Source organism: Canis lupus, chromosome 3, assembly GCF_011100685.1.
Source record: "Canis lupus familiaris isolate Mischka breed German Shepherd chromosome 3, alternate assembly UU_Cfam_GSD_1.0, whole genome shotgun sequence".
Classification (NCBI taxonomy): Eukaryota; Metazoa; Chordata; class Mammalia; order Carnivora; family Canidae; genus Canis; species Canis lupus.
This window is the reverse complement of record NC_049224.1, coordinates 58,585,454-58,605,726: the sequence shown is the minus strand read 5'-3', so window position 1 is coordinate 58,605,726 and position 20,273 is coordinate 58,585,454. Positions and strand designations below refer to the sequence as shown.

The 20,273-nt window shown below is 57.1% G+C and overlaps 1 protein-coding gene and 1 long non-coding RNA gene across 2 annotated transcripts; one reads left to right on the top strand and one right to left on the bottom strand.

Annotated features, from left to right (window-relative positions):
• Positions 1-342: 342 nt before the first annotated feature.
• On the bottom strand, positions 343-14,694 carry CTSH (cathepsin H). The gene is made up of 12 exons (XM_038533034.1): positions 14,559-14,694; positions 10,965-10,996; positions 10,275-10,380; positions 9,033-9,103; positions 8,392-8,496; positions 6,215-6,301; positions 5,529-5,584; positions 4,418-4,499; positions 3,300-3,368; positions 2,280-2,386; positions 1,385-1,510; positions 343-715 (listed from the first exon to the last, which is right to left on the bottom strand). Exons 1-12 carry the CDS (start codon positions 14,647-14,649, stop codon positions 640-642), a joined length of 1,008 nt encoding a protein of 335 aa, XP_038388962.1. The 5' UTR covers positions 14,650-14,694; the 3' UTR covers positions 343-639.
• On the top strand, positions 12,766-18,994 carry LOC119871222. The gene is made up of 2 exons (XR_005357138.1): positions 12,766-13,269; positions 18,629-18,994. It is a non-coding gene; the product is annotated as an uncharacterized LOC119871222 (long non-coding RNA).
• The last annotated feature ends 1,279 nt before the right edge of the window (positions 18,995-20,273 follow it).

Sequence of the window (20,273 nt, the reverse complement as noted above, 5' to 3'; positions counted from 1 at the left end):
CAAGGGGCTGGAGAGGACGGGCAGGCGGTCCTGGCAGGGAGGCCACATGGGGAGGTACAGCTTCCAGGCTGGTGTCTGGGTCCAAATCCTGCCTCTTCTGAGCCTGGCACGGTCCCTCTGGCCTCCGCAGCTGCCCCCGTCTGGGGTGCAACCTGCCAAGGTCCCAAGTCCCACCTGCTCCTCCTCCTGGGCCCCCGCGTGGTGCACAGTGACCCCTGCACCTGCACCATTCTCCCAGCCAGGCGGCTCTGGAGGCCTCCTCCCTCCTGGGGGATGCAAGCCCCGAGGACAGAGTAGGCCCGGGTCACGTGAGGTCGCAGCACACAGCACAGACCCGGCCCGGCAGGAGTTCACCAAATGTTTATTGAATACAGATCACAGGAAAGACAGGGGTGCTCTCCAAATGTGGGAGATAAAGACTATTCTTGGCCGTTGGGTTTAAGTGCGTGAACAGGAGTGTTGAAGGCACACAGCTGGCGGCCACCTTCATGTGGGAGACGTGGTAGGCTTGTCGCTCGTTCGGTGGACTCTTCTTCCTCATTTTCCTCAGGCCTCAGGGCACGGCATGGGGGCGAGGGCCCTGGGGGTCCCGGGCCCCTTCCTCCAGGGCAGGACTCCAGCGCCGGCCCGGGCGGCGGCTCACACCAGGGGGATGGGGTAGGAGGCGCAGGCGGCCAGGCCACACATGTTCTTCCCACGCTCCATGAGGAAGTACCTGGGCAGACAGAGCGAGCTGGGGACGGGCTGGGGCTGCCTCACGGCGGACCTTCCTAGGATGCTGTACCACGAGCTCTGACTCCAGGGGCGATGGCCTGGCTTGCTGAACACCCAGGAAACCCCTGACCTGACCTGACTGACGGGCTTTCTCTTCCCTCCCTGTGGCTACCACGTTGCGTCCATCCCACTTCCCTACAACTTCCCGACTCGGCCCTCAGCTAGTTACTTAATCATCACCGGGACCCTGAGGGCACGCAGTCTGATGGCGGACACCCCGGCACCCGGTTCCAGCCCCCTCCCCAGGTCGGGTGCTCATGGTCTGAGGCACGCCTGTGGCCCAGGTTCTTCCAACCTGCCCTCCAAGCCGTGGCACCGTGCTGAGCCATGCCAGCCCCCGGCCAGACCCTCCTGGGACAAGGGACCCTCATGTCTGGCACAGGATCCTTCCGATGTGGGGGCCGGGGCAGGAGGGGGCTGCGTGGGGGCATCTTAGCCTCAGGCTCCTGCCCTGGCCTGCCCTGGGGCTCAGCTGGCCAGGTGACCTGCCCCTGCCCCGGCTCTGAAGCCACGTGTGTCCTTGAGGGAGAAGCCCCGCCGCCCCCCCCAAGCCAGGCCCCCAGACTCCAGCGGTGGCGCCCCTCCCAGTGCCCTGCCCGAAGTGGCTCACCCGTTCATGCCCCACTGGGGGCCCCACGAGTTCTTCACGATCCAGTAGGGTATTCCGTTCTGCTCTCCGTACCCAACAGCCAGGACTGCGTGGTTCACTTTATCTGGAGTTTTATGACAGGAAGTGCTGGAAAAGGAAAAGAAAGGCTTGAACCCACGGGAAAGATGACAGCAGCTGTCTGATGCCACTGGCCCCATGGAGCAGCGGTTCCAGGCACGGCCGGTAGGAATCAATCGGCCCCGTTGCTGCGGGCCGTCAGCCTCAAGAAGCCATGTCTGGCAGGGAGCAAACAGGAGGGGTCAGCGCCGCGGGGACAGGGTCCCAGGAGGGGGCAACATGTCCAATGCCACAAACCCCCTGTGTGGCTGCGGTGGGCAGCGGGTCCAATGGGCAGCGCAGCTGTGTTTCTCTGGGAAATGGGTTCAGAGAACGGAGGCCCAGATCACCAGGGTCCCCTGCCCAGCGGACTCTGGACCACAGGGGGACACAGGAGCAGCAGAAAGTGGCATGGCCAGAGAGTGCTTCACAGGGGGACTCTGACTCCGCATGGAGGATGGACTGGTGGCAGGGTCTGGGACAGCGCGAGGCCAGGGAGGACACGGATCGGAGTCTCTACAGGGCCACGACGTCGGATGGTGGGATGGTCCTGGGCCCTGTTCCAGGTTGCTGGGGGAGCCCCCAGCCCAGCATCCTGAGAGCAGCTACGTGCCCACCCCCCACTGCTCTCAAACTGGAGGTAGCTCCTGGGCTGATGGAGAGTGCGTTGCCCTTGGCCTGGGTCTGCCCTCCCCATTCCCACCCCAAGAGCCGCAGACACCCACGGCTGGTGTTGTGCAAGTGTGGCCAGGCTCAGAGCCGGGCCCTGAGGCCTGCCTGCGGGGGGCCCTTGGCTCACCTGGAGTAGATGCCTTTCCTGTACATCATGAAGTCGCTGGTGACCTCGAAGGCAAAGCTCACGGGGTTGTACAGGGCGACCGCCTCTACCATCGCCTGCTCGTCATTCTGTGGACACACAGTCTCTGTCACCTCTCTGCCCCCCTCTGGCTGGCTTTCTGCCCCGAGGTAGAGATGGGGGTCCGGGGCAGTGCAGGCATCTTGTGTTGGACTGAGAAGCCACCAAGGGGCTGGCTGCCCCCTCCTCACAGCAGATAGCGGGGTTGTGCCAGAACGGCCAGGCTCCTTTGGGTTATTTGGCTTACGGGTCCCTCCTCTGACACCCTGACTCTCCTGTGACCTCCCTCCCCTTTGCTGGTGGGGTCTGCGGGTCATCTCTCTTTCTAGGGAACGCCCCACCTTAGAGTAGAGGCCACTGTGCAGGTATACAGCTCATTGGGCCCCTCCCACCCATTTGCTGCGGTCCCCCTACATGCCCCTGTGACTCCCCCTGCCCTGCCCCCACAAAGCCAGCAAAATTGGCCACTCCGATCCCCTGCCTGCATCCTGGAGTGAAGAGAGTCACATGGAGGGCAGCCCCGCCTACACCAACAGCCACACCACGTGGGAGACACCAACTCCACACTTTGGGGTTGTTTGTTACTAACAACAGTAACAAACATAACCTAACAGTCATCCTCCAACTTGCATTCAATCGCTTACACACACGCTGATGTCACACATTCACACTCTGCTCCTCGGGATGGGGATTCCTGCTTGCGTTTTACAAAGGAGAAAACAGACCAGACCAGAGTCCCGCACAGACCCAGGTCAGAGCCCGAGCGTCTGGTGCTTGTCTCACCCACCTCCCACCTGCTGCCACCACTGTGGCTGGGATGCCCCGATAATGGAGACTGTCCAGTCAAAGTGATCTGCCGCCAGGAGAGGCTGCCCTGCTGTGCCCGCTGGCCAGTGGACAGCAGTGGACGCTGGCCTCCTCACTAGAACACGCTGCCCGTTGCAGAGAAGGGCCGGTACTCACAATGGTGATGTTGGCTACATCCTTCACGAAAGCAATGGCTTTGCTGGGCTGGTACTTGCAGTCACCGTCCTGTGCAGGGCAGCACAAGTTAGGGGGATCGGCCCCAGGCTGAGGGTTAGGGCCACCCCCCCATGCCATGCCATTTGATAATGTCTGCAGAGCTAAAGCTCTGAGTGCCAGGGGATCATGGGGTCACTTAAGAGAGGGTCAGGGGCATCCTTGTTCTCAAGGAGCTCATAGGAGCCCAGCACTGCTTTGGCAGAGGTGGGCCTATGGGAGCCTGGGGGACCTGGGGAGAACTGGAGGTGAGCATGAGCTGCCTGGCAGGGGAAAGAGGTGCTAGTGCACAGACATTCCCAGACACAAGGCAGGTGCAGAGGCAGGTCACGTGGAGGAAAGAGCAAGCACAGAAGGTGGGGATGGCAAGAGGCATGATGTGGTGTTTGGGAACCAGCAAGTGGCTGGGCTGGAGCCCAAGGTTTATGAGAGGCGAGACAACAGGTGAGAGGGCAGGCCCCCAACAGCCTCTGAAGCATCCTACATAAGGCAGGTGAGTGGTCAGAGCCAGGTCCGAGAGCCCACTCGGCAGCCCCAGGAGAGCTGGATGATGGAGATGGAGACGTGGGTGAACCCACAGAACAGTTGTGGGGTCCCGATGGTTGGGAGGCAGAACTTGAGTGAGGGTCTGCGGTGGGAATCACCCTCAGACAGCCTGCCAGTGGCCAGCAGGTTTCGGGGGGCTGGTGTTGCTTATTGGTGAGCAGAAATGCAGGCAGAGCTACAGGTCTGGGGGAAAGATGGCTGTGGGCAGAGAGGGTGCAGGTGCCAGAGAGTGTGGTCAGCCTGAGACTGACCCCATGGGCTGTGGTGCTGGGCGGGAAGGGCAGCGGAGGTGGGCGCCCTGGTATACTTAGTGTGTGTGGGGGACCCAGGAGATTGGGAACAGCAGGTGGGCAGGGCTTGGTGGATGCAGATGACTCTGGTGGGAGGGGACGGGCTACAGCTCAAGGGCGTGGGGGTCCCCCCCGACCCCATCCTGGTGCTCTGTGAGGCTGAAGGGGATGGCGCTGGCCAGTCCTGCTGGCCAAGACTATGAAGCTGCGGCAGCCCCCAGTTACCTGGCCCTTGTAGGGGTAGCTGTCTTCACCCATGATGCCCTTGTTGTAGCGGATGTACTCGAACGCCTGGCTGGGGAGCCCCCTGCAGGAAGCACACACAGGGCTGCCCACCCGGACTGGCCTGGCCCTGGCCCCACGCTCCTCAGACCCAGGAAGCACACGTCAGGGGAACAGGGAGCTCTCAGACGCCGTAGAGACCCCAGGCCAGCCCCCTCTGGGGTAAGGGACCTGCCCAGCTCTGGGTATCCACCACCATCATGCCCCCTGGGCCCCCACCAGCAGGTGCTCTAGAAATAGGACTTCCTGACCACTCCCATCAAGCCCGTGTGGCCGATGTTGTCATTGAGAGCAGGGAGCCACTCATGGCCGTCCAGCCACAGCTCCCAGCACCCCCACACCCTGTCCCCTCCGCTCCTGACCCTGGCACTAGTCACCCCCTGACCCACAGCACGCTATTTTGGGTCTAGGCAGCTAGAACATCAGCTCTGTATGCTCTGTTGGCTGCGTGTCCCCAGGGCCCAGCCACATGTAGGTGCTCAGTCACACATGTGGAGTGCTTGAAAACATGAACCAGAGCACAGGGAGCCCCCCCTTACACATGGAGCCCAAGGATGTCCCTCCCCAGAAATGGGCCATGAGGGGGAAGAACCAGGCCGGACGCATGCATGCACTAGGACAGTGGCCATGGACACCAGACACACGAGCAAATAAACCCCTGATGACGATGTTAAGGACCGGCCGAGGAGACGGGCGCAGTAAAGACACAGCCATCAGCACGAGCACTTTTACCACTTCTGATGGCCAGGTGGGGCTGCTCGGAACTTTAACTGTGTGGAAGGGCCAGGCAGACACCTGGCCATGGCTGTGGGGGCTGCTGAGGCCACCTGCACTGTGGTGAGGCCGGGGGGACACCCTGGATGGAGGGCAGATTTCGGGAGCAGAGTGGCCTGGGCTTGGGTCACACTCTGTCACATTCTGGCTGCAGGACCTGAGGGTGACCATCTCCTTTGTGACCTGGGACGGGGCAGCGGTCGGCACATGCTATACCCGACAGAAGCAATCTGTGGGGCAGGAGAGGGACCCCAGGAGGGCCTGTCGGTCAGGGACGTACCCTTGGCAGCCGTGATTGTTGAAGTTCTGGGCACAGTCCACCAGCTGCTGCTCTGCCTGGAGGGACACACAGTGTGGTGAGCAGGGTAGAGACCACTGGAGGCTCTGGCCCGGGGTGCTGAGCCTTCCCCGCAGCACACCCCTGTGGCCCCATCAGCCCCATGTCCAGATGCCCCAGACGTCAAGCTGCCGAGGCAGGGACCAGCAGCTGGCACATGGAGGGAGGGGTCAGCCGCTGGGGCAGCCAAGCAGGGGGGTGAGGGTGCTGCCCATTGGTGCACACGGCTGGGAGGCGCACATGCCTACAGTGGCGAGTGGGAGCGGGAGGGGACAGCCCCGCTGGGGACCCCCACCCACCCTCATCCCTTGCTGTGAGCTCAGCAGCTGGACACATGGGCCCTGGCCCTGCCCTCGGGGAAGACAGCCAGGCAGCTCGGGCCGGACTGGCTCCTAGAAGCCTGCCTCCCAGGCTCTGCTCTCCGAAGGCCGCAGGTGGCCTCAGTCATTCTAGAACGTGCGTTCAGTTTCACAGGCCGAATGACCACGAGGGGGAGGTGCCTGATGACCAGTGGAAACCACATCTACACCGAAGCTCTAAAGGAGCCCGATGGCATACCTGGCCCTCTCTGCCAGGCCTCAGGGCAGAGCCATGACCTCAGCAGGTGACCCCGGGGGCGGGCTGCTTACCAAAGAGAGCAACTTCCCACTTTTGATGGCGATGGCGGACTCCAGGGCCCCCGTGGTGGAGAAGGTCCAGCAGCTGCCACAGCTGCCCTAGAGAGGCCGGGACAGAGGTCGGAGGTCGGTAACAAGAACACCAGGACGCAGGCCCGAGAAAAGTGGGCTCCCATCCATGTGGACCATCAGGCCCTAGGCGGCCAAGGTCGTCTGGGTTAACAGGTGACAGGACTGAGGCCCATAACGGAGCAGGAGCCGCTGACCACCAGCACCTTCCCAGCCCCGGCCCCTCACACACCAAGCCCACTGCCCTGCAAGGATGACCCCCATCCTGTGATCTTCTGCTTTCCTTCTATGGCTGAACCTCACACAGGCTCTTCTTCTCTCCACGGTGTCTGAGCAGGACTCACCCACATCCTGTTTCCAGAACCTTCTCTACCACCACTCCACCTCCAACCTCATTCCGCTCAGTCCTAACAAACTAACCCCTCAAGCCCTCACCTCCATCGAGCCCAGACACCTGACTGCCGGGCTGCCGCGCCTGCCCACCCCCTGCCCTCCACAGTCACCAGCAGCCCCTGAACTTGCCAGAGCCTGCTGCCACCTGCCCATTCACAGCCCAGCAAGCACAGCTGTGCGAGCCAGGGGGTCAGCTCTGGCCTCTCCACCTCCACCCCGTTGGTCATCTGAGATGGCCCACCCGTCTCGTCTCTCCCTCCACAGGTGGTTCTACCTCTCGACTCTCTCTCACATCCAGCCCCTGCCCTGCCCTCAGGAGGTTGGTGTTGTCCTGGAGGGCCCCCCTGGTCCCTTCCTCCCACATCCTCCTGTCAGTACGGGGGTGACCCCGTCTGAGGCTCTCTGGCTGAGAGAGGCAGACACCTGGCATGCAGCCCCCTGTACCCCCATCCATCTGGACGCCAGGCCAGCCCTCAGCCTTGGTTTGCTCCTCTGTGACCCGAGAAGCATGCGGGGCTGCCGAGCTAATGTCAGATTCTGCTGCTGTGTCTGCATCCGCACGGTGGCCATAGCCACCACCTTGCTCCAGCCCTGCACCTGGTGGCCCAGGCTCCCCAGAAGGCCCTGGAACATTCCTGACAGACCTCCCTGTCCCAACAGTGAGCACAGTCAGGCTTCTACACAGAAAACTCATGGCTTTAAATTGTCATGGGATTCTTGGTGCACCTGGGCAGCCCAGTTGATTACATGTCTGACTCTTGATTTCGGCTCAGATTGTGATCTCAGGGTCCGAGGACTGAGTCCCATGTTGGGCTCTGCACTCTGCAGAGAGCCTGCTTCTCCCTCTCCCTCTTACCCTCCCCCTGCTCGTGCTCTCTTTTTCTCAAATAAATAAATAAATAATTAATAAATCTTAAAAAACAAACAAACAAACAAACAAAAAACCTGTCATGGGATTCTTAGTCTAAAAACTGGCTCTGGGGGGCGGAGGGCTTTGCTCTGTGGCTCCCAGGGGCTGCAGTGAATGTCCAGAGTGCCAGCTCCAGGAGCTCCAGGCCTGAGAGGATAGGAAGCTGTGGAGAAAACGTTTCCCAGGGAGCGTTTTGATACGAAAGCCAGTGTTTGCAGGAGGGAAGCTTGCACCTTGCATTTTCTGAAGGGGAAAGCATGGCCTCTTTCTGGAAAGGCAGCTGCTGTGACTTCCAGGGGAGGGACACAGTGGGCAGAGGGGAGACTCTCCAGAACAGAGCCAGCCCCCAGGCCGTAGCTTTGTGGGTGTAGAAAGCAGGACACACACTCCCTGCCAGGAGGCCAGTGTCATTTGGAAGGCTGGCGTCATCCTGCTCGCTAAGCACCTGCTATCCCCCAGCCGGAGGGGCTGGGCCAGGCCTTGCATGGGGTGGAAGGAATGGGGCCCTGTGTCCCATCTCTGAAGGGCACAGAGAACTGCTGCTTCGGGTGACTTTGTGGGAGCCCTGGGGCCACTGAGGAGCTCTGGGCAGGGGGTACAGGGGGACATCAGTCCAACCAAGAGGGACTGCTCCCTCCTCCAGAGCAGCCTGTGGAGGTAGGGAGCTCACAGCCTTGCAGAGGAAGGCAGCTGGAGGCCGACAAGAAACAGAGTTGGGGAGACACTTGCCAGTTTGGGGTTCTGAGTTTCTCTTCCTGCTGTTTTGTCTGTGAATGTGGCTATGTTTTGGGGAAGGACGGGGGATGGCCACACATACCTGATTTTTCACCGGTGACACGAACTTTCCTTTTTTCCGCCAGTCCACAAAAGGGGGGTAGGGACCTGTCCCCCGGAGGTAGTTACCTTTGGTGGCTGAGCAATTCTGGAATGACCAAACACAATTCTTTCAGGGGAACAGAAAATTTTTTTGATGGAAATGTGTGCAAGTAAAACAATCACCAAGAGAATGACTATCACTGTAGCAACATCCCGCCCCAACCTGACATGACCCAGGTGGGGGAGTGAGGTCCTGGGAGCCAGATTTCACAAGTAGTAACACAGTTCATCCAGTTAAATTTTAACTTCATATGAACGATGAGTAACTATAGTGAAAGTATGTCCTGCACAGTACTTAGGACATATTCACACTAAAATACCCTGTTATCTACCTGAGATTCAGTTTTAATTGTGCATCTGTATTCTCTCTGGCAACCCTAAGTTTGGGGCACACATAGCTAAGGCTGTGTGCATGGCTTGAGCAGCTGCTGGGAGCCACCTGACGCCCCAGGAAGCTGCACTCCTCCCCCCACCCTCCGGAGCCGGGTAGGCTCGAGTCCGGCTGGAAGTTGGCAGACTCTGAACTTATTCCAAAGGTCTGAGTGGAAAGAGTCGGCTTGGGTCACAATGACTAACACCCACCTGAGGCTCCGACCAGAGATACTTGTGTTTTATTTCAGCAAAGTTCATGTCTGAAAACTGGTTCAGCCCCACTGAAAAAGAGAAGGAAAAACAAAAAAATCCAAAGAGGCACTTACTAAGGCACTGATTAAGAAACAGAAACATTACCAGCCCCAGTTAACCTGTGTGCTATTTCCAGCTGCAGCGACTGGCACCTCTGTAGGTTTTAAATGTAATTATCATTGATCAGAGCAAGGTCAATGCTCCATGTGCTTCAGAACCACCTGGGAGGGGGATCCCTGGGTGGCTCAGTGGTTTAGGGCCTGCCTTTGGCCCAGGGTGTGATCCTGGAGACCCGGGATCAAGTCCTGTGTCAGGCTTCCAGCATGGAACCTGCTTCTCCCTCTGCCTGTGTCTCTACCTCTCTCTCTACGTCTATCATGAATAAATAAATGAAATCTTAAAAAAAAAAAAAAAAAAGAACCGCCTGGGAGCTTGTCCTGTGCATACAAGTGGGCTGCATGGCAGGTGTGTAGGTGTGGCTAGTGCGTGGTAGGGCCTGGGCACCCCATCCAGGAGTGGGTTCAGACACCCCACTGGAGACTCTGATGGACATTCAGGTGAAGAGCCGCTATATCTGCCCCACGTGCATTCCCACCTGTGCCCAGGGTGGAGAGCCTTCCCATCACTACCTGCCAGCCTAGCACATCTCTGACGATGTAACCACCCCCCCACACCCCCCGCCGCCCCATGGTCGCACAGAGCACTGGGCAGGGATGAGATTCAAGCACAACTTTTATTATACTTGCTGCCCACAATACCAATGTCGTGGACCCTGCTGACATTTCTGAGGCCTCTGTGTATATGCGGTGTGTATGCTTCTAGGGAAATGACTTGGACGGAGGGCAGGTCTGTCCTTGGAGTCTGCTCCTGAGTGCAGAGCACATTGCTGAAGGGGGCCTGCCACCCAGTGATCCAAGGGCAGCACTCAGCATAGGAGGGACCCTCAGCTGGCAAGAATGGGGTGGGGCTTCTGTGAGACCTCCTGTGAAATCCAGGACCATCCAGAGGGCTCAGCGCCCCTGTCCTGCAGCCATGGGGATATCAGAGACCCAGCAGAGCCAGGACTGAAGTCAGCTCAGGGAGGCTTCGGGCCGTCCCTCCACTCCATATCCCTCCCAGGGGGCCTCCAAGCATCGGCTGCCACTAACAGCTCTGAGACGTGGCCCCACGGAGCCTGGAGGAGAGGCAGCCCCTCAGTACTTTTAAACGTGTGGTTCCCAGCGTTGTGAGCATTTATCTTCCTCCAGTTGCCAACGAAGGTCTGCAGCCTCTGGAGGTACTCCTCCGAGCTGTACTTCTTCTGGTGCTGAAACGAAACACAGCCACAGTAAGTCAGGGAAACAAGATGTGGCTCGCCAGAAGGGGACAGTTTGTTTTATAAGAGGATGGGTGGAGCTTTTCCCTACCGTACAATGGAGTTTTTGGAGCTAAAGCCCTGTTAGGAGGCAGGACACTGTTGGGTGTCAGCTGTGAAAGGAGGTCATAGGCACACACCCTGGGGCCATGGGGAAGAAATGTGCCAAATGCAGGTCCTCCAGTGATCCACAGCTGGCATTGGCTCAAGTCTGGGACAAAAATCATCACTTTTCAAAAGCCCATGCACCAGTGTTCTGCAATTAATTCTGCAGCCAGCATGCAATGTATCCAAATATAAAATATGGCCCTGAGTGCCCAGGCTGTAAAGGCTGCCAGCTGCCAAAATCACTGGGGACAACTGTTTGGAAGGCGTTAACCTAACTGAATCTTTCCCATCTTGGCCAATTCCCAGTCTGGAAAGACCCAGGGGTGTGGGTGGGAAAATCCCTCCCCGTCATCCCAAGTCTGGCACCGTCAGCTTTGATAGCAGGCAACAGAGAAACAAAAAGCTTCAGGAAGAAGGTGACCACTGACCTGCACTGCCCATGACTTGAAGTGAACTTTCTCTGTAAAAAGAAAAAACAAAAGACATTAGCCCGGGTGCCTGGCAATGAATGGGGCCTTCAGCCAAGCAGGGCACTTCAGAGCTGATCGGCATTTCAGGAAACGAGACTACAGTGAAGGCACCAAAAATGGTGTTATCTGATGCAGAATGCAGAAGTCAGGCTCTCACTGCAGTGGCAGCGGTAACAGAACCTGTGGTTGGACAGGACACGGGCTGTCCCCGGAGCGGGCACCCGGGGCGGCCTGGGTCCCACAATGCCCCATGGCTTCACTTGCTGCTGGTCACACAATGGTGCTTACGTTGTGGAAATCCACTGAAATGTGTATTTAACGATATGTGTACTTCTCTGTATGATATACTTCAATAAGAAGTGAGTTAAAAAATCTAATCCCCAAGGGTCAGCAAATTTTTTCTTCAAGACACAGACAACCAATATATTCGACATGGCGCTGTCCCATGGTCTGTGCCCACGGTGTGAACACAAACCAGACACCAGCTCTTTGTGGATGGACCCCCGCTATACCTTGTATCTTTTTGAGCTATCTAAAAATTTCAGGCTACATTTAAACGGCTACAAAGAATGTATTCCAGCTTATAGTAAATACTGTCTTTTTAATTTTTCAATTTTTTTTTTTTTAAATTTTAAGTAGGCTCCATGCCCACCATGGGGTTTGAGCTCACGACCCTGAGATGAAGAGCTCAATGTCTGACCAACTGAGCCAGCCAGGGGCCCTGTAAATATCATTTTAAAAGAGGATGCCACATCCTTCTTTTAAAGCTAGTCAAGGGAATCTGCATACAGTCTGAGTTAATGCCCGCCGTCAGTAATGAAACAAATCATCCTTTTATGCAACAAGGACAAGAAGCATACATCAAAATTATGTTTACTTCCTGTGACTCACGCATCTCTGAACATTATATAAATTTATTCTGGATTGAATTCCAGTATTCAATCCAGAATAAATCCTCACCATCAACACCCCAACCGATCAAAATATTTCAAATATATTATATACATTGTGAAAAGTAATTGTTAAACATAAAAAATAAACCTGTATCAGAAATGCGTCCTTAGGGGCACCTGGCTGGCTCAGGGGGTTAAGCTTACAGCTCTTGGTTTAGGTTCATGTCCTGATCTCACGGGATGGATGTCCTCGTTGGCCTCCATGCTCAGTGGGAAGTCTGCTTGGGGTTCTCTCCTTCTCCCCGTGTCCCCCTACCCTGGGCATGCGCAAGTTCTCTCTCAAATAAATAAATAAATCTTAAAAAAAAAAGAAATGCATCTCTTAATGAGATCAACAGGACTTTTCTAAGTAACCCCCCCCTCATGGATTTATAGATTCATGGGTATTTCCTATTTTTTTAATGGGTCAGTATTAATTCTGGTCTTTTTAATTTTTAAAAAGATTTTATTTGAGAAAGAGAGAGCAAGTGCACACAAGTGGGGTGGGGGGCAGAGGGAGAGGGAGAAGCAGACCCCCACTCTCGCGGAGCAGGGAGCCAGATGTGGGCTGGATTCCAGGAACCTGGGATCAAGACATGAGCTGAGGGCAGAGTTTCACCAACAGAGGCCCCCAGGCGCCCCAATCTTTGTTTTTTTATAGGTCAAAAGACTAAGAAATCCTGCTAAATAAGCAGATTACTAATTACTTATTGCTTCCGGCAATGGAAGGCAAGGTTTCTCAATTTCTATGCCCCAATCACCTGACCATCTAAGACTTCATCAGCTGATACCTTGGTGAGGTCCTGTCTTCTTCAATTTCAGTTTCCTTGAGGAACTGGCAGGAGTTTTGAGGAAGATTTGTTACCATCCATTTTTTTGCTGCCTCTGATGTGTTTATGACCAGAGGTTCAGATTGAGGACAAATGAGAGGTGCAGATTGGCTTTAGCAGAGAGGATGTCTGGGAGTGGAGGGGCTGGACCCTAACCCCGTACGTGCACCCACATCTGTTGGGGTTTGTGCTCCTCCAGGGACCTCCCCCTCCCCCCGGCGGAAGACGATGCTCAGCAGTCTAACTTCCCTTGTGGGTCACACACCTCCCTATTCTAGAAACCGAGCTAGAGTCACTTTCCGCAGGAAAGAAACACCGATTTCTCCACTACAATCCTGCAAAGGGTTTTGGAGGATTCCAGTCCTGGTCACCGGGCCCTGCTACAGTTGGTGGCTACAGAGGAGATGGACCTCCACTCAGCAGGACTTCAAGCAGGACAGAGTTCAGGACAACTGGCCAGCTTTCCCCTCTGGGATATTTCAAAAGCAACAAGTATGGCAGGTATGACACTCAGGACTATTTCTCGTTCACAGGAGGTCAGTGGAAATAAGAGCTGAGATGCCCTGGGGGCTGGGCCGGAAGGCTCTGCTGGTGAGCCCGGGGCCCCAACCTCAGACAGACACATCTCAAATCCACTGTGCTTCTGGACAAACTATATTTATGTCCGCCCTGTCTGGGGGCAGGGGTCAGCAAACTATGGCAAACTGAAAAATGTCTTCTTACACTTTTAAATGATTGAAAGAAACATACAACATTTTGTAAGACCTGAGAATCATCCACATTCACATTTCAGCATCCATAAATAAAAGTTTCTGGGAACACAGCCACATTCATTCATTTGCATCCTGTCTGGGGCTGCTCTCCAGGGCGGAGCGAAGTACTTGCTACAAACTCTGTGCCGCCACAACACCTAAAGTATTTACTCTCTGGCCCTAGGCAGGAAAAGCTTTCAGAGCCCTGCTCTGGGGTTAGGATGGCTTCTAGGGCCAACCCCCATCCGCACAGCCCGCATGGGAGGGTGAAGCCAAGCCTGGGGGCACTGGATTTTCTTCAGGTTGGGGCTGGCCTGGAGCTGCCCGTCTGCCGGCCTCCTTGCAGACCTGGGGGGCTTTCTTGTATTTGAGTAGAGAGGAGTGAGGCAAGATTCGCAGCGGAGAAGATTCAGCCTCAGCAATCTGTGTCCTGTCTCCAGGCTGTGCTTTGGCAACTCTGTGCCCAGGGTGAGGAGGGCAGCTGGGCAGTGAGCTCAGAGCCCAGGGGGTGGAGGGCTGAGGTGGGCCGCAGCAGGGTAGGGGGGCCGCAGGGCAGGGCCTCCAGCCCGGGCAGGTGCTCGCAGCCCCAGCAGTGTAAGGGGTGCGAGGGCAGCACGGAGCCGGCGCGGGCGCTGTGCAGGTGGCGCGCGGGGCGGCCTGATGCGGGACCTGGCCGACCTTACATCAGGTGTGCAGACCCGCCGAAGCGCAGCCGGCCATCCCACAGAGCCTCTCGGGGCACCCGGGGATCCCCAGGGGCTGCGAGAAAGGCTGGAAAGTCCCTGCGCACGCTGGCAGAGGCCCCGCCACAGTCCTCTAGGACCCCGCGGGGCGCTTAGGCACCGGGCCGCCCCCCCCGCCCCCGCCCCCCGCCCCCGCCCCCCGGCTCCTGCACCTTCTCCCGCCCGGCCCCGGGTCCCCCCCCGGCGGAGGCCTCGGTCCCGGGGCGGGCAGGCCGTGTCCCTCTGCCCCGGTCCCGTCCTCGGGGGACCGAGCCGCCCGGCGAGGCCCCTTCTCCGCGGCGCCCCCTCCCGGTACCTAAGGAGCTCGCGGAGGCGTCCGTGGCGCCGCAGGCCGGGAGTCCCAGGAGCCCCGCGGCCGCGCACAGCAGCGGGAACACGACCCACATCTCGGCGGCTCCGCGGCGGACTGGCTGCGGGCGCCGGGGAGGAGGCGGCGGCGGCGGCGGGGGCGGGGCGGGGCTCCCGGGGCGGGGCGGGGCTCCCGGGGCGGGGCGGGGCTGCGGGGAGGTCACCGCCCGCGCCTCCGAGTCCTCTCCCAGGGCTCACCCCGGGGCCCCACCCCCCTTTCCCCGTTTCTCTGCCTCTGCCCGGCCCCCCGGAGCCCGCCCCCCACCCCGGAGCCTCCCCTGCCCCCTCCATCCCCGGAACGCCCCTCCCTGACCCCCCTGACCCCGGAGCCCTCCACCCCCGGAGCACTCCCTGTGCCCCCCCAGCGCCCCTCTCGGGTCCTCCTTAGGCCCAGTCCCCGGGGTGTCCCTCCTCCCTCAGAATGAACTCAGGAGTGGAGGGAGGAGTCAGCAGGGTTTGGTGAGGCTCACCTCCCCACCCCCCACCCCCCACCCCTCCCCTTCCCTCCCGGCCTCTCCCACAACAGGCGTTTTGCTCCAAGTGGTGAGAAAGTCGTCTTAGCTTCAGGGCCTTGTCGTGTCTCCAGCAAATGTGCAGAAAGGCGGGAGACCTTAATGTGAGTTTGTGAGACACAAATAGAAGGAGGAACGCTTCAAGCTGAGGGACCGAGGACTGTTAGTGTGTGTGTGGGGGGAGGCCTGCAACCAGGTACCCAGGGGCTGGTTCTTCACCTACATTCCCTCTCTCCACTCCTGGTTTACAGATGGGGAGACCGAGGCCCCAGAGTGGGTGGTCACAGATGTGGGAAGATAAGTGTTCTTACTGCCGACAGCAGCCCAGAAAAGCCCTGGTCCCCGGGGCAAGGGGGCTTCCTCCAGAACACTTGGTGAAGGGCAACAGGCTTGACCTGGTCCCACCCCCCAGGATTCCTTAGGAAACCTCCTTCATCTCCACCCCCAGGATACATGCTGGCTGTCATCCCCCAAGCATGTGGCCCCATGCACTTCTGAAGGGTCTCATTACTAGGATTTTACTAGCCGATAACAAATGACCTTCCCCAACAATAGCTGGCCCCCTCAGGGTCCTGGGAACCTTGTCACTCCCTGACCTCCTCCCCACCTGCAAGTCTACAAGGAGCATCTCCTTGTGCCCCCAGGGCAGCTCTCCCTGCCCACAGGTTCTGTCATGAGCTTTCACACCAAAGATGTCCAAGAATTCATTCTTAGCTGTGGGATCTGAACCCCAACATTTTCCTTAGCTCTCCCAGCAAGTGTGCAGAGGGAGTCTGAGCCCGGGTTTGATCTTTTTTGCAGCCAGAGGCACTTTGGTGAGGTCAGAGCTAGTGGGGCTGGCCTGTCCCAGCTCCCCACTCCCAGTTCCTCCCCTCCCCCCTCCCCTCTCCCTCCTGTCTCTCCCTCCATAGGAGGTTTTCTCTCCCAAGTGCTCAGCCCAGCCTGTGCCTCTGAGGCCCCAGGGGAATAGGTCCCTAGGCCCTCTCTTGGGATCTGATTGGTGGGGGCAGCCCAGGAATGTGCCCTTAAGGGGCCTCTGGGGGATCTTTCAGTGCAGCAGGGGGTGCAGCAGGTGGACACTGGCGGTGGGAGAGCCAGCAGCCCGAGCTCACAGACACCATCTTCGCAGATAGAGCAGCTCTTTGTCAATTGATGATTTTGTCTGTGTTCGGATGCCCCTCTGGGTGCATTTGGAGCCACGGGTCTCCGAAAATACCCTGCCTGTTGTTTGCACAGTTAAGGCACTGGCCTAGAGAGAAGTGTCTTCTCTCTCCTGGTGTCTCATCTGTTGGGTAGGCAGGAAGAACCTCACCTTCTCATCCTGTTGCCTGGAGCCTGACAGAGGGCCATGATGATCTCAGACCCAGGTTCCCCTGCCCCCGCCCCCGCCCCGTGCTGGGTCCCCAGTGACCCTCCTTTTCAGGTCACTCCAGAGGGTCTGCACTGCAGTGCAGAAGGCTCTGGCTTGGTCACTTGGAGACTAGTGTTTGCCTCTAGTCCTGCAGATTGGCTGTGTGACCCAGGCAGGTGCTTTGCACTATGTAGTGACTCGTCCCGGATATGGGTGCCGTCCTTTGCTCCCTGCACCCTTTTCACGGTGTCTGTCTGCCCATGTGGCTCCTCCATGGTTCTGGCCCTCGGTACTCCTGCACCTGTGAGGCTGCAGACTGGCTGGTAGCAGAGTCTCGCTGGGCCTGGGTGGGGGGCAGATGTCCCAAGGTTCTGCCTCAGTTATTCAATTGGGCACAATCCAGGCCTGGCTCTGATAATACTCTGTAGACAAAATTAAGATTTCGAGTCAGCTGACTTTAATTGATGGTCCTGGATTATCTGAGGGCCCCAGTACAGTCACAGGGGCTCTTCAAAGCAAAAGGGGAAGGCGGAAGAGTCTGAGACCTTGAATCCCAAGAGGGATTTCACCTGCCATCCCTGGCTTTGAGGGGGGCATAGCCAGGTGGGTGGCCTTCAGAAATGGAGAAGGACCCAGCCACCAGCTAGCTGGGAAGCAGGGCCCTCAGGCCCACCAGCCAGCAATTCTACCAACAACCTGAATCAGCTGGGGAGCGGATTCGTTCCCAGAATCCCCAGAAGGGAAGATGGTGTGGCTGACGCCTGGATTTGGCCGTGTGCAACGGGCGGCAGAGGAACTGTCCAAATCCATGTGGACTTTTGACCTCCGGAGCTGTGAGATAGTGTATTTGTGTCATTCTAAGCCTCAAACTTTGCAGTAATTGGCACGCAGCAATAGGACACTAATGCACCAGGTGAGGTGCTCAGGTTAGCTGCTGCCTGGGCTGACAGGTGGTGGGCGTGCTCGAAGGCTCCCATGAACATGGAGGCTGTCACGAGCTTGCACTTCCGGGATCTGGGAGGCTAGGAGACGAGAGCAGTGTTTACCCTCCCCACTCAGAAGTCATTACCTTCTTTAGGGACATGTCAGACCCACTGCCGAGTGCTTTGTGTGAACACTTTCTTAGTGCTCACTGTTTATCCCATTCTACAGATGAAATGACTGAGACACATCAGCAGCTTGCCTCAGGCCACACAATTAAGTGATGGAGCTGGGGTTTGAACCACTGGCCAACTGAATCCAGGGTTCTCCTCCTTAGAAATAGGCTTTAGCCCCGGGGGAGCAGGTGGTTGACAGTGAGCCCCAGGCCTGCCTACTTTCCTGACTGTCCAGGTCTGCACTCCCCTGAGGTGTCAGCAGGGGCCAGGCATCCAGCCAAACCGCAGCTCCTGGATGTGACCACCTGCGTGCCGACCTCCCGCTCACAGTTCTTGGGACTGTTGTCTGCCCCACTCCTGACTAGCCCTTTTCTTCAGGCTAGATCTCCTGCTCATCCTCCTCACCAGTTGTTTGCTACAGGTTTAACTGATTTTCCAGATCACCTGTCAGAGTCAAGCTCAGCAGACAGGCTGGGCCCTCGCCAGATAAACTTCTGTACCCTACCTCTGGCGTCTTGTAACAGTAATAACTGTGTTAACAATATGACGACATGGATCCTGTTGTTCCATGCTCATAACAGCCGTGCGAAGTTTGTCGGAGTGTACACGTATGCTGTAGGTGGTAGAGCTTCTCCCACAGCCACATGCTGATTTTGTGCAGTAGGCAGAGAGTTGGCTGAGTGGTTGGGTGGATAACTGTAGAGGTGCATGCATAATGGTGGAGAGGATAAAGGGGCCATTGCCAGCTGGAAGGATGGATGGATGGGTGGATGGATGGGAGGATACATGGATGGATGGATGGATGGATGGAAGGGGTGGATGAATGGATGGAACGAAGGGGTGGATAGGACAGAGGGATGGCTGGCTGGCTGGGAGGATGCATTAATGGATGGATGGATGGAAAGATGTAAGGAAGGGATGGATGGATACATGGACAGGTGGATATAGAGGTGAGTGAGTGACTAAAGGGCCTGCTGAGGGGGAAAGGTAAGGAATACAGAAAAGGTATAAGTCTGCATCAGGGGGGTTCATAGGAACTTGTTCCATCCTCCACCAGGAGACACTCTGCTTCGTCAACTTGGTTACTTCCTGTGCTGTGGATCAGAGAAGTTGTCCTGGAGATGTCCTCCGACTGCAAGAGAAGTCATCATCTGTGTCCTGAGAAGTCAGCAAGCATCCTTGGCTAAGCCTCAGAGATGCAGCAGCCACAGCCAGGAGAAGTGTGCGGGCTTGCAGAAAAGTCCAGAAGCTGCATTTCATCAAGGCCAGGCTTGGGGTGAAGGCAGTGGGTTATGTTGTGTGAGGGAAGGGTTAGATCCCATCATTGTTTTAGTTATTACAATTTGATGTTCCTTTCATCATGATTTCTTTGCATTAATTTTGGATTTTTAAAAATATTGCACTAAAGTATTATTTACCTTGATTACTCGTATTTTGGCCTTCCCTTCCATTTGGCATCTGAGGGGTGCATCTCACTTTGTTCACCCCAGTCCCAGCCCTGTGAGGAAGCAGCAGTTTCTGGACTTTTCTGCAAACCCCATACTTTGTGCATGGGAACTTACCCCCTCAGTTGGTTTTTCTCTTGCATCTGGGAGAGCCAGGAGCTCAGGAGCTGGAGCCCAGAGTGTGTCTGCCTCCAATAAATTCTCTTCCAGAGCCTCCTTCAATCTCTTGGGGTCCACAGAGTCTGTCTATACTCCTTTGCCTGTCACTTAAGACCTCCTGTGATACATCCCTATTCTGCTTGTAATGTCCACCACCAGTGCACCTCCTCAAGTCCACAGGTGAGCTCCTTGTCGGGTACAACCTCCAGCTCCCTCTCTATTTTCATGTCTTGTCCTTTCTCCTCTACAGAAACTTCCTCTTCCAGAACCCCTGAATTAATAATCTGCACCACACACTGTTAGCTTTATCTTTTACTGTTGTGGAGAGTGTCTTGTGGTGCTGGTTGATTTTCAGCCAGCTTGTACCCATTAGGTTGTTAGCCTGAGGGGTCAGTGCCCATGCTGTATTGGTGGTTAAATATTTTGAAAGTCAGATTTCCTGTATTGTGCCCTCTGCAGTAAAAATGCTGGGTACTGGAGCTCAAGCCCACTGCCCGGCATACAGCAAGGACAGCATAAATGCAGCAGCAGCAGCAGGAATAGTTGACAACTTATTCTGAGTCCGATGCCGACAGGCTGGGGCATTGAAGGGGACATTTGAAGGGTGATGGGTCCTGGATGAGGGAAGTTTGGAGGTGCTGTGCTCACCTCCTGATGGGGCTGGCAGTTGCCATGAGAGGGACAGGAATGGGTGAATGGCTGGTGGTGGGGCCCAAGGTTCAGGGGGAACCCAGTGGGAGGAAGCAGCAGGCGGGGCTGTGTGGAGGCCCCAGACCCAGAAGAGGATCTGCAGGTTTGCCTGGCCCCCCGCCGCGAACAGAACATTCCTGACCTCCCTTCCTGGTACCAAGAGTTGGCTTGGCTGGTTTCTGGCATGAGTCACTTGGCCTGAGTGTGGGTCGTAATTGTACTGTAAACACGCATGCTTGCGGGTGTGTGAGGGCTCAAGGGGAGCTGCCTGAGTGAAGGGCCCCAGTGGGACGAGATGGCAGCGGTGCTTGGTGTGCCTGGGTGACCCCCAGCCAGCCTTGCCGGGGCCCCGCCGACCTCCTCCTCTGCCCCTGCATGGTCCCCAGGGCCCCGCCAGATGTCACCCAG

Excerpts from the sequence above, each read along its gene's own strand:
- CTSH (XM_038533034.1), bottom strand. The coding sequence starts at position 14,649 with ATGTGGGTCGTGTTCCCGCTGCTGTGCGCGGCCGCGGGGCTCCTGGGA. Across the intron at positions 10,997-14,558 it reads CGCCTCCGCGAGCTCCTTAG|AGAAAGTTCACTTCAAGTCA; the intron begins GTACCGGGAGGG and ends TTCTTTTTACAG. Across the intron at positions 3,369-4,417 it reads GCTACCCCTACAAGGGCCAG|GACGGTGACTGCAAGTACCA; the intron begins GTAACTGGGGGC and ends TGCCCTGCACAG.